Raw genomic sequence first — 12,981 nt, 5'->3', positions numbered from 1 at the left:
TGGCGAAAAGATATAGTTCTGATGCACACCTCTCCTGACTTCAAACCATGCAGTATCCCCTTGTTCTGCTCGTACGGCCAACTCCTGATCCATGCATAGGTTCCTTCTGAGTACAACTAAGCGTTCTGGAACTCCCTTCCTTTGCAATGTTATCCACAATCTGTTACGGTCCACACGGTCAAATGTCCCCGCATAGTCACCAAAACACAGGCAAACATCTATACAAAGATGCTCTTAAAGATACTCTTAAAGCAGACTGGTAACCCGCCCACTGGACTGGTAACCCACCCACTGGACTGGTAACCCACCCACTGGGTTAGAAAAAGTTGAAAAGAGCGATAACTCCGAAGGTCAGTATAGATGCAGGGAAGTGAACATTTCATATATTTCTTGTGGGGAATATAAATTGCTACAGACTTTTTAGAGAGCAGGTAGCCAATATCAATTAAAATTCAAGCTATACATATCCTTTGAATCAGCAGTTTTACTTTTGGGAATCTATCCTATAGAACTAATATCCCCGGTATGTAAATGGATAGCACAGCTCTGCTTGTCACAGCATGGTTTGTAGTAGCCCGACTAGAAACGGCCTGGAGACCCACCCAAAGGGCCACGAGTGCATCAACTGTTCCCTGCTTTTGTAGATGGCTGGTCTCTAAGCGTTTTAATTGCTCTCATTTCCTGATAGTGTACCTCCGGTATTTGGATATTTACTTGCACGTATGACTATCTTAAGTGTATTATAAGCAAAGGCAAAATAGGAAATTTAAAACAATGAAATAAAAGGAAAAGTTTGATTTTTTTGTCTCGTGTCAGCAAGGTGTATGCACCCATTTTGGAGACCACTACTAGAAAATATTATGCTACAATTCCTACAGGAATTTTTTTTTTTATTATTTAAGGAAAAAAAAAGGCACAAAAATGTGTGTATTATATGATCACATTTTTGCAAAAACAAATGATGACTCTCAATATCCATATATATGTATATGCGTGTGTGTGTGTACTTTTATATAGTGTATAAGTATGGACTGCAGTGTGAATAATACCAGGCTATTTTTTTATCCCTATTGGTTACTCTGTTGGGGACTAAGAGGAAAGTAGTCAAGGAGAGGAAAGTAATATATTTTAAAAACATAAAAAGGGAAAATATTCATGATATAATGCTAAATACCACCACCGACTGCTCTGACAGGGATCACAATAGAGAGTCCCGGCCAGAGCTGGAGAAAAGTGTAGAACAGAATTCTAACTTACAACAAAAGACAAGACTTACCGGTCTGACAGACTGGAGAAACCCCATGAGTATGGCCCCTGGATGCCCTTTTAATCCAGTAATGAAGTCACTCCCGAGGTTCACCCCGATTAAATGGGCACAGCAGCCCAGGGGCAAGAATGAGAGGGCAAGAAAGGACAGGAAAGCTGGTACAGGGAACCCAAGGTTGAGAAGGGGAGAGTGTTGACATGTCTTGGGGTTGGCAACCAATGTCACAAAACAATATGTGTATTAATTATTTAATAAGAAATTAATTTGCTCTGTAAACCTTCACCTAAAGTACAACTAAAAAAAAAAAAAAGGAAGCAGCATTGTATGTATTACATTAGTTCATTCAGGTAAAAAGAAAATTAGCATATGAAAAAGAACCAGAAAACCACACAGACAATGACATCATTGATTTGATTAGGTGCACAATTTTTTTCTTGAATTTTGGTTGTCATTTTAACATTAACAATATTATTATTAACATTTACTATATACATAATTATCATTAAAGATTAAAAAGAAAAATAAATTCTTACCACAATTAAAACAAAAACTGAGAAAGAGTGACGAGATGGGCTCTTGAAGCTCTTTCATTTTCAAGTCACAGAAGCCCACTCAAACTAACTTCAGCTGGAAAGGGGGTGCAATATAAAGGGATGGGGTGGGTAATTTATGGAACTCAAGATTGAGTAGGCCAGCCAGGCCTGACCAGGGGCTAGAACCAGGCCCTGGAATGCCAATGGTTACCATGGCAGGTACCATCTCAGTCTCTCTCTCTTTCTCTCTGGGGCTATTTCCTTCCAGGTTCTCCTTCTCTCAGCACACTGATGTCATTCTTTGGTCTTCTGCAGACCAGCCCTTTCTGCTCCTGTATGCCCGTTGTGGCTCCATGTTCCCCATGTTTACATGTCTTCATTTCACAGAACCATAGACTGGCTGGTGTCTTTCAGGCCCCAGTCCAAATGACCAAGAGAATCCGATTGCCCTGCCTCAGGTCAGGTAGCCCCAGTGGTCCCATGAGCTCTGACCAGGGAGACATGGTCATGAGGTCAAACCCAGCTGTCAGCTCCATCACAATGCTGGCGTCATAGTTCTCAGAGAAGGAGGCAGTTGCCAAAAGTTTCTGCCACCACTGCAGCCAGTTAATGGCAGGGCCTCTTCTAGAACCCAAGTGACCTGGATTCCACCTGGTCTGTCTACTCCTTGGAGTTGCCTTATTCTCCATATCCAAGGGCTCGTGGCCCTAAGAAGGAATTGCTCAGTGATTTATGATACTAGGACAAGCACTGGTGGCAAAGTGGTTAAGAGCTCAGGCTGCTAACCAAAAGGTGGGCAGTTTGAATCCACCAGCCACTCCTTGGAAACTCTATGAGCAGTTTCACTCTGTCCTATAGGTTCACTATGCGTTGGAATCGACTTGACGGCACACAATGCCACCACTACCACCAGCTGCTGTCGAGTTGATTTCAACTCATGGAGACCCATGTGTCAGAGTAGAACTGTGTTCTGTAGGGTTTTCATGGCTGTGACCTTTCAGAAGCAGATCACCAGGCTTTGCTTCAGCGGTGGCTCTGGGTAGGTTCAAACCATCAGCCTTTCGGTTAGTAGCTGATTACTTAACACATTTGCACCCCCCAGGGACTCCTTAGGACAAGCAAGAGATGTCAAAATGGATTGTTTATGTGGGAACATGGTTGAGTAACTCTCAGGACAGAATGTGGCTTTTTAAGGCAGTGAAAATGGATCAGAGTTTCTCTGGATTCTAACCACCATTCTGTGCAATCTAAAATCTACATAAAATATTTTCCTTATGGTGCCCACTGGCCAGTGCGGCTCTCAGATCTGAAGTTTTGCTGCCATCCTGGGCTTAGAACATCCTTTTCCTGGCCCTGTGCCTGGGCCTGACCCTGAGCAACATAGCAAGTTTCAGCCCACTGGCCAGAGAGCGAGAGAAGACGTTGGGACAGAAGATCTTGCTCAGACCTGGGGTGCTACACTTGGGATACGCTCTGCTCGGTGCTCTGAGACAGCAGGTAGCCGAACCAGGACCAGGGCACTTCCTTGACCAGAACATGGTGGTCCCAGAGCTGGGCCCACTGCCCTTGGCTACTGGGCCACTTGAGGGAAAAATTAAATTATAATCCTAACATCCTTTGTACATCTGGAAATGTGTCATAGTAATTAAATGCTAATAAGGTGAGGGAGATTAAACGGATAGTTTCCTTAAAGATTACCCGTCACCACCCAAGGTCAGGTGGAAATTATAAGTAATGTAGCGGCGTAGTCAGATCACTCCGGCTGAATAAATGTCACCACTAAAGCGAGGAGTCATTCAGTTTTCTATATTTGAACATCTCATTAGAGCCTGTGTCATTCAAAGACGTATTGGGTGACAGAGAGGTGACATTTAAGGTCTCTCACGGCAAGCCAAGCCCTTAATTATCTGATGGAGGTTAATGTGGCCATGGAGCAGGGGAAGCCTGGGTGGAGCAGGGACTAATGGATTATGTTGAGAGCAGGTTTCCCAGGAAACAGAGAAGGCTCTTGGTTTGGGTGGGCCCGTGGAGTGGCCCATCCCACTAGGATGTCCGGCCAGAGACTTCCTGATTTGTCCATTTCCTGCTAGGCTGAATTTGGAGACCAGGACAATTCTTCTTGGTATAAAGAAGAGGCAGTTACACAACTATAGAAAACTAATACAGGTGATTTTGCTGTGGCGTGACTTCAACTTGTGGCAAGTTCCATGTACGATCTGGGGGACTCCTTGGGTGGTGCAAAGAGTTAACGTGCTTGGCTGCTAAACGAAAGGTTGGAGGTTCAAGTCCACCCAGAATTGCTTTGGAAGAAAGGCCTGACAATCTATTTCCAAAAAATTAGCCATTGAAAACTTTATGAAGCCCAGTTCTACTCTGACACACGTGGGACCGTCATGAGTCAGGGTCACTGTGACAGCAACAGGTACTGGCGAAGGCTGGAGCGGGTGAGAAGTACCACTACTCTGCTTTCCTGGGCTTCCTCCCAGCCACATGCTAAGTGCATGCCCTGTGTTCCAAATTGGGGGTAGGTTATATGTCATATGGATTTGGTAGTTCTGACAAAGGGAGGGAGGGCTATCCAAGTGAGTTGATGCCAAAGCCCAGGTGACTAGGCTCTTGTCACTTGTAATTTTCAGGCTAGCTGGCATGGGACTCGAAGGAGCAAGACGTCTTTCAGCAGCTGGCTCACATCTACATGCACCCGTACTTACGAACGCAGACATGCTGCTGGGCCCAGACCCACCAAAGACACTTGCCAATCAGTATCTTTGAGTACAGGGCCTTTCTGCTGCTCGGGATGGACGGTCGCAGCTCTGGGCTCCTAGTCTAGTGGCACCCCTTTGGAAAGGGCTGCTCCCTTTGGCAACAAATTAGCAGTGACATTAATGAAGCTGCTTCTAAATGAGCTGAATATACAACCACCTCATTTCCAGCCACTTCCTAAAGAGTTGTATGGATATAGTACAGAGGCAATCAGATGGTTTAGTGGAAAAAGCCCACGTTCTGATCCTAGCTCTGCACTCGTTCTCACAGCATAAACTCCTGAGACCCTTTCCCTCTCTAACCATCATTTCTATCACTTGTAAATCGAAGGGGTTGAAGGTTAGGCAACTCAATACCGGAAATGAAGTTTTCTTTTCTCCCCAAATGGAAAGAATACTGTCCATTTCACTGAGGCACACGTGGAATGATTTCTGTAGAACTCCGTGATCCATAAGAACACTATTTAGTGTTATTGATCATCATTGGCAAAACCTTCAAGCCATGCACCTGTCACTACTGATGTCTGAGCCTGAAAAAATATCTCAAACACTAGAGAAGGTTCATTCTCTCAGTTTATGCTTGCAGCATCTACTAAAATTGTTTTTATTTTTGACATCAAGAATCTTCATTTTATATAAGCAATTATGTCTGTTTTCCAGGGTGGATTTGCTCACATTTCTCACGGCAGGGACTTGGATTTATGCAATGTTTCTGCATAATGAAAATTCTTTTTGTAACTGAACATAGATCTGGGCCCAGATCTATGTTCAGTTACATCAAGGAATGCTGTGGACAAGTATACTTACACTGACTTCCTTGGATCCTTGGTTTTCTCTACATAGTGTACAGGCCTCCATTCTGGCGTATTATATTATAGTCAGACATTCCAAGGAGAGTTTCTTGGAGATAGAGAACACATATCCCTCTCTCGTACCTCAAATATATCGCACACAGTAGGGTTAAAGAGCAAAGGACAGACAACGAACAAATCTCAGTAGCATCCCTCTCTCCCAATGGTAGCAAATCCATTCTGTCCCAAGCCTGCAGGCACCACTCAGCAAAACCAAAGCTGTGTGGTTAACCAGACCTACCCTCTTTAGAAGGCATTTTACTGTCTGTAGTGGGTTGAATTATGTCCACCAAAAAATACGTCCACCTGGAACCTCAGAATGTAACCTTATCTAGGAAAAGAGTCTTTGCAGATGTAATTAAGGTAAGGACCTTGAGATGATATTCTGAATTCGGGTGGGTCCTAAAACCAATGACTACAGTCCTCATAAGAGACATAAAAGGAGGAAGAGACACAGGAGGGAACCAGTGAAAATGAAGGTAGTGCTTGGAGGAATACACCTACAAGCCAAGGAACACCAACAGCCACCAGAAGCTAGGAGAGAGGCATGGAATGGATTATCCCTCAGAACCTCCGGAAGGAACCAACCCTGCCAACACCTTGATTTTGGACTTCTGGCCCCTAGAACTATGAGAGAATAAATTTCTGTTTTAAGCCACCAAGTATGTGATAATTTGTTAGGGCAGTCCCAGGAAATGAAAACCCTGGTCATCTGTTGTTAGTCAAACGTGTCCCTTGAAGGGGACCTCACCCCCAATTCAAGTGTCTTATCAAAGCATGCCTTCCAACATATCACATTCTCTGTGAGAGTTATGGCCAATTCAAAGAGCACCACACTTAACATTCATTGGTGCAGGCTGGTGTCTCAGTCCTCTCTCCCGTCAAGAGGAGATAATAGCAATGTCCACATCAAAAGATTGATTAAGGATTAAATGAGACAACCAATGGTTTGGGCTGGCATCCAGGAAGGAATATTTTCTAAGGACATCTGGGTGACCTCAACATGTACTGGCTTAAAAATGCTACTTGTCCTGCTTGACTGAGCACAACTTCCTTTTGAACATTTCATACCCAGCCCCATTCCTGTAGATAGCAACTTCCCATTTCTACTAGGAAAGACACAACTGCTCATGCTAGTCTGAGTTTCAGGCTTTATCTCCATCAGCAATTGAGACAGAGAAGGTCAGAGCTCCCAGGGCCTTCCAATACAAGCCATTTGCACAATGCTCTGACTGTAAGCAACAGAAAACCCAACTCAAATTAATAACAGGGATTTATTGGCTCATGTAACAACAACAAAAAAAAGTCCGGAGATAGATCCAGCTGATAGAAAGGCTTGACTCTGAACTAAAACAATGTCACCAGGGGCCTGATTTCTTCCTGCCTCTCAGCTCTCCCTTCAGTGGTATAGCTTCAAGCTGAGAGTGGTTCCCTTTTATGGCCCCAAGGTGGCCACCATCAAGACCCGGGATTACCTATTTCTTCTTTCATATCTAGCAGGAGGGTAAAATGAGTCTCTTTACCCAGCATTCACAGCACTGGCTCAGATCACATGCCCATAACCTGAACCAATCACTGTAGCCAGAGAGATGGAATGTGTTGATTGGCTTAGACCAGGTCATGTGTTCCAACCTTGACCTTGGTGAGTCAGTTCCTCCACATTATACAAATCCCCAAACAGAAAACAGGGGCTACTGGCAGAGGAAATGGGGGAATGGATAGTGGAGATGCCATCGACAACATCCACCATATTCCTCATTTTACGGACAGGAATCTGAGACCAAAGAGGGAAAAGCCCTTGCCCAAAATCACAGAACAGAGCTGGAACTACAACCCAGCCCTCTGTCTGAAGCCCCTGTATTTTTTCCACTCCACTCCACTCCCTACCTCCTTCAGTCCAACTCACCCAGCACCAGGTGGTGACAATCAATGTGAGGCAGACGAATCAATTTCTCCCCAAACCTAAATGAACTGCTTTTGGAGGCATCCTGGCTCAAAGCTCCCCAAACAGCTTCCAGTTAAAAAGAAAACAAGCCTGTGCCCCCAAAAATTCTCGAAGCTGCAAGGATCAACCCCAGCACTTCCTGGTTCCCTCTTGGGGCCCCTTAAGAACCAAGTAGCTCCTGCTACTTTTAAGGGGGGAAAAAAAGCATTCTGGTGTGCAAACATTATCACACATTCGTGCACTCCAAAGCTAATTTTAGCTAGAAGAGACTTCATTATAAGATGCTCACATAATTAAGCAGCTTTCTTCCCAGGGTTTGGAAGCCTGTCTATTCTTCTCTCTCATTTACCCATCACTGGGACTAGCAGTGTGTTTTAGTTTTTTAAAATGATGTATTTTGAGTTTTCCAAATTGATCCACGACGGGAGATAAAATCCATGAAAATTACATGTTTTAACATAGGTTTCTGCTAACTCCATAGCGTTGCGATTAGAGTTGGAATTTGTAGACAGGTGAGGCTTCCCTGTTCTGTTCTAACTGGATCCTGATGCATTTGCTACACTTCTCCCCTAAATACAGATGAGCTTCTCCTTCTTGGCTGGTTGGGACAGCATCCTCTTTACTGAGTGCTACAGATGAAATATTTTTTACAGATGAAATCTAAGTCGGAGAGAGACAGATGGACTTGTCTAAAAGGACAGATCCCCTTTCTGCATTTCCGATGAGATTGCCTACAGAGGAAGACTTGAGTTGAAGGCTGCTGAAGACCAGCAACATCGGGCAGGGCATCTGCATTCTTTTGGACCACCCAACATCTGGGAGGCAAGTATCCAGTGGGGAGTGGCTTGCTGTGACCTGGGTAGATCCTGACCCTATCATCTTGCTCGTCTGCACCCCTAAGGTGTGTGGTAGACTCCAAGGCATTTGAGCAGGTGGTGGTCCACCTGGAAGGAGATGAAGACTCTGGGTACCTGGTGACAGTGACTGTATCGACCCACCCACCAGAAGGAACAGTCCGGTGCTGTTGCTCTCCCCAGACTCCTGGTGTGGCAGGGGAAGCCCAAGAGGTCATGCCCAGGCTGCTGTCTTGGCCGGTCCTCCAGCCACACCCTTCCAGCCACCATGGCTTCCAAGTCTTCTCCCCTGAAGGTCATCCGATGGCCTGGAAAGTGAGGGCCAAAGCCAAGGAGCAAATCTCAGCAGGAGGCTGGGCCCCCGGTTCTCCATGTGCCCAATGCCCGTTTCTTTTGAGCCTCTAAGGTTTGCTCTGGGGTGTGGGTGTCATTGCTTCCTCACCCCTTCCAAGGCAGGGTGGGATTCCTGGGTGCATCTCAATTGTCCCTACCACTTTGGAAGCCTTATCAGGGCTTCAGAAGACTTGACCATGGAGCCACCCTGCACCGATAAACATTTACTAAGACCTGCTGTCCTCAGCCCTGAGCTTAGCGAGGCTGTAGGAGGATCAAGAACAGCCTCAGCGTCAGTGTGGCTCTGAGGGCATCTCAGTGGAAGGACTTGGAGGTCCTGAGGAGCACAAACGCTCAAAGCCACCCACTGAGAAATGGAAGGCTAGGGAGGCTCCGCTCTAACAGAGGCAGCTCCAGTGGGCTCCAGCCCTGGTGGATGGTGCTCTCTGGGCCACGGAGCAGAGGACATGGGGTGTGCTCTGATGCCAGGGCCTCCAAACCATTTGCTCCGTCTTCTCCCAATGCAGCTTGGCTCAGGCTGATGGGTCTCCCTGCTGATGGTCCTCGCAGGGCAGGTCCATAGGCCCATCCCGGGTTATCCCAGACCTGCAGAAGTTGCAAAGGGCTCAGGGGCTTGCCAACTCCCTCCCCTCTGAGGTCAACATGCAACCTGAGCTCCTCAGCAGTGCTCCTGTGTCTTGGCTGCCTTGAGCCTGCTCCAGGTCGCACCCCTGCCTGGCGGGCCTGAGCCTCCTGGTCTCCATAGCCTCAGACAGGGAAGGGTGACCCAAGACAGAAATTAGCATCAGCACCCCTCCACACCCAGGCCTGGGAGTCAGGCTGAGCGCTCAGTGGCTGGAAGGACAGAGTCCCTTCCTCTGCCCCCACATCCAGCCTCACCAACCGACTCCCCTCCTCCCACTGCACAGAAATGGGTGCACATGCCCCACGCTCAACTCTTCACACATTTCTCAAACACACCGGGGTTTTCCAGGCCTCTGAGCCTTTGCAAGTACTGTTCTCTCTGCCTCAATTCTCCTTCTCTCTCCTTGGCCAGGATAATTTCTACAGATTCTTTGAGACCAGTTCTTAGCCCTGTGATGCACTCCCTGCAGAGGCAGAGGGGACTGGCTGATGTTCCTGGGCCTGCGCAGCACACCCTCTTTTGCTATGGGGCTGTCCGTGCCCATCTGTGATGTCTCCCCCTGTTCCTATCGGACTGTGAGCTCCAGTGGCCAGCACACATCACACAGCCTCAGCGTCTGTCAGCGCCCTTGCCCTTTTGTCAAGGACATGGATGAACAAGTGGGAAAGATGCCAGCCTCGCAAAAACAGAGAGTGTGGCAAAGAGACCAAGTGTCACAGCAATGACAACAGGAAGTGGTGGAGTGACTGTCAGAGCTGCGGCACTGCCTGGCCTCTGGAGGTCTTGTGGATGGGCAGGGCGGCTGCACCTTCCCCTGAGCAGCCATCCAGCTCCGGCTCTTCCCAGGCCAGCCTGGGATGCCATGGATGCAGGGACCAGTTATGTTGGGGGAGGGAGCACAACCAGGTACCGTGATCCTCGAGACCATCCCTCTACAGTCTCCCATGTCCAGCCCAAACCTCCTCCTGCTGGTGTATCAGCCCCTGGAGTTCAGGGGCTTCCTTGCAGGCCCAGCCTCTGCCCTACTGCTCCCCCTCATGCCACTTCTGGGGCATGGTGTGAACCCCAGCTTTCCTGGGGATGGTCAGAGAAGAAGCCCAGCAAAGAAACCCACTCCAAGGATTGCTGGTGTAGGGCAAGTGGGAAGGGGCAGGTGGAGGGTACAGAGGACATGTAACAGCCAGGCCTGAGGTTGGGGGGGCATGTGGCGGGGGGAACCCACCATGCCCATGGTGCTGCCAGCCCATCCACAGAGAAGGGAGAGGCGGGCTGCAGTAGTCACACATTTATGGATGTCAGACACGCAGACAGGGCCACCTGCCTGGCAGCAAGTCTATGACCCCACCTCCAACCCAATGGTCCTTGCTGCTCAGAGCATGATATCACCCAGCCCAGTGCCCCCAAGTCCAGGGGTCAAGGTTCCGTCAGATCAGAGGGCCCTGAAGAGCAAGTCTGTGCTGGCCTGGGAACAGGACACCAGGGGTCCCCAAGAGTGAGCTTGGGGTGCACGTGTGTCTGTGAGCGAGAGAGCCGGCCAGCCTCCGGGAACATGGAGCCCAGCATCTGTGTATATATGTCTGTGTGTGATTACGTCTGTGAGTCTGAGAGTGGGTCTGAGTGTCCTGGAGCAGCCTATGTGAAAAGCTTAGTTGCGTCCACACGGGCATTGTGAGCATGGGGTAGTGTGTCAACTGTGTCTACAAGCACGTGTGTATGTCGGTGCTGCTGTGTGAAGCGTGAGTGTGGAGTTGAGGGCTGTGTCGGGTCTCCTGGCCTAGAGGCAGCATCTGGTGGGCCCTCCGTCTGGCTGTGCAGACTTCGCTGTGTGTCCCCACGAGGCTAAGGGCCAGCCTCCAGGCATGTGCGCAGCTGGCACAGTGACCACGTCCTGGCTGGGGTGAGGCCAGGGGCCTATCATCTGGGCACATACTCTCTGGGCAGCCCGGCCCAGTTGTGGTCACGCAGGGCCTTGTCCACTGTCTGGATATAGCCATTGATCAGGTCCTTCATCTCCGGCGTGAAGGGCTCGGAGTCACGGGGGCGCTGGCCGCGCCGCCGGAAGCTGCCCTCCTTGTTGTTCTCCACGCAAAGCAGCCGCTCCTCACTCACGGACACGTTGAGGAAGGCCACCATCTCCCGCAGCGTGGGCACCAGGCTGCGACACAGCTCCTCATAGTGTACCACCAGCAGCCGCTTCCCATACTTGAGCCAGTCCAGCACGTGCGAGGACCACCACGATGCATAGCTGTTGACGAAGTCTGGCCACTCTGGGGCAGGAGGAGAGGGGACGGAGGTCAGGGGCAGCCGCCCTGGCCTGGTCAAGAGAGGGAGGCAGCCAGGACTCCCCATTACCCAGTGCCCAGGGCCACCATGCCTGAATCTCCTGCAGAGAAAGGCCCTTTGGGTGAGTGTGAGTAGAGGGTTAATACCAGGCTGGGCTCTGCAAAGACCTGCATCTGCCTGGAAGATGGTGACCTTGAGTCTGCCTCCACACAACAGCACTCCCTTGGAAACACACTGAGCTCCGGCAAACGTGGAATGCCGTGTGCCAGAAAGTGTTTCTCTCTCCTGCTTACTAGGAAACCCCTGAGCCATGGGTTGGAACCTGGACTGAATTAGGAGATCTGGGAGGTGGCCCACGGGTATTAGGCCTCTGAGACACAGATACAGCAGTATAAAAGACCAGGGGGTAACCAAGACAGTGGTTTCTCTATCAAGATGAACCACATACGCCTTGATCTTGAACATGGCAACTACCCACATCCAATGTGAGTGATGAGAGCCTGAGAAGTGGTGGGTATGTGGGTAGCTGCTGAGCTGAAGAGGCCAAGCAGGCTCTATTTCCTGTAAAGGAGTCTCTGGCTGGTGCAAACGGTTAACATGCTCACTTCTAACCAAAAGGTTGGAGGTTCAAGTCCACCCAGAGGCACCTAGAAGAAAGGCCTGGTGAGTTCTGAAAAATCAGTTACTAAAAACCCCACGGAGCCCAGTTCTACTCTGACATACATGGGGTCACCATGAGTTGGAGTCAACTAGACGGCAACTGGTTTTTATCTTTCTTTAAAGCAAGTGAACGTGTTGCTTGATTCATGTCACTGTGTCTTGTGCATTTGACAACTGGAACCAATGACACGCCCAGGCAGTAGGAGACATACTGAGGCCACAGCCAAAGGGCAGCCCAAAGCCTCTGCAGAGGATCTACTCCATGGGATTTCTTACCCAGCAGACTAAGAATTTTTTTTTTTGGCAGGGGAAGGTGATCCCTGAACCTTGTCCATGAAAAATGAGAGGGCCCCTTTGGAGGAAAGTGGTCATGGGGTTCCAACTCCCAGGGTAGCAGACAGGTCAAGAGTCATCCTAACAAAAACAGTTTCCATAATTGGGCTAGTAATATACGTCAAGTACAGCAGGAGGCGTTTGTTTTCTCTAATCTTTACCACACGCCTATGGGACAGTGTTATGCATTAAGTAAATTGTATCCTCCAAAATGTGTGTTATAAATCCTAACCCCTATCCCTGTGGATCTAATCCCATCTGGAACAGGGTTTTGTTATATTAATGGGGCCGTATCAGTGTAGGGTGTGTTGTAGGCCAATCACTTTCGAAGCAGGTTAGGCACTGAAGGAGGGAAACAGAAACAGGGGAAAGACAGATGCCACGTGGAGAACTCCAAAGAACGCCGAGAAGAACGCCAGAGAAGCTGAGATGAGGATTTTCCCCCAGAGCGGACAGACAGCCTTCCCCTAGAGCTGGTGCCCCGAATTTGGACTTCTAGCCTCCTTAACTGAGA

General features: G+C 48.7%; 1 protein-coding gene across 4 annotated transcripts in view; it reads right to left on the bottom strand.

Annotated features, from left to right (window-relative positions):
* Window positions 1-3,456: 3,456 nt before the first annotated feature.
* The window catches only part of WSCD1 (WSC domain containing 1), a 56,639-nt gene continuing 47,114 nt past the window's right edge, over window positions 3,457-12,981 (bottom strand). For all 4 annotated transcript variants that reach the window (XM_049859996.1, XM_049859998.1, XM_049859997.1 and 1 more), the window contains exon 9: window positions 3,457-11,458. In XM_049859996.1, coding sequence (XP_049715953.1) covers window positions 11,106-11,458 — 353 coding nt within the window. In that variant the 3' untranslated portion in view covers window positions 3,457-11,105. The remainder of the gene's footprint in view (window positions 11,459-12,981) is intronic.

Source organism: Elephas maximus, chromosome 19 (genome assembly GCF_024166365.1).
Source record: "Elephas maximus indicus isolate mEleMax1 chromosome 19, mEleMax1 primary haplotype, whole genome shotgun sequence".
Taxonomy (NCBI): Eukaryota; Metazoa; Chordata; class Mammalia; order Proboscidea; family Elephantidae; genus Elephas; species Elephas maximus.
Note: the sequence above shows the minus strand (reverse complement) of the source record. Positions and strands in the feature narration are given on the sequence as shown.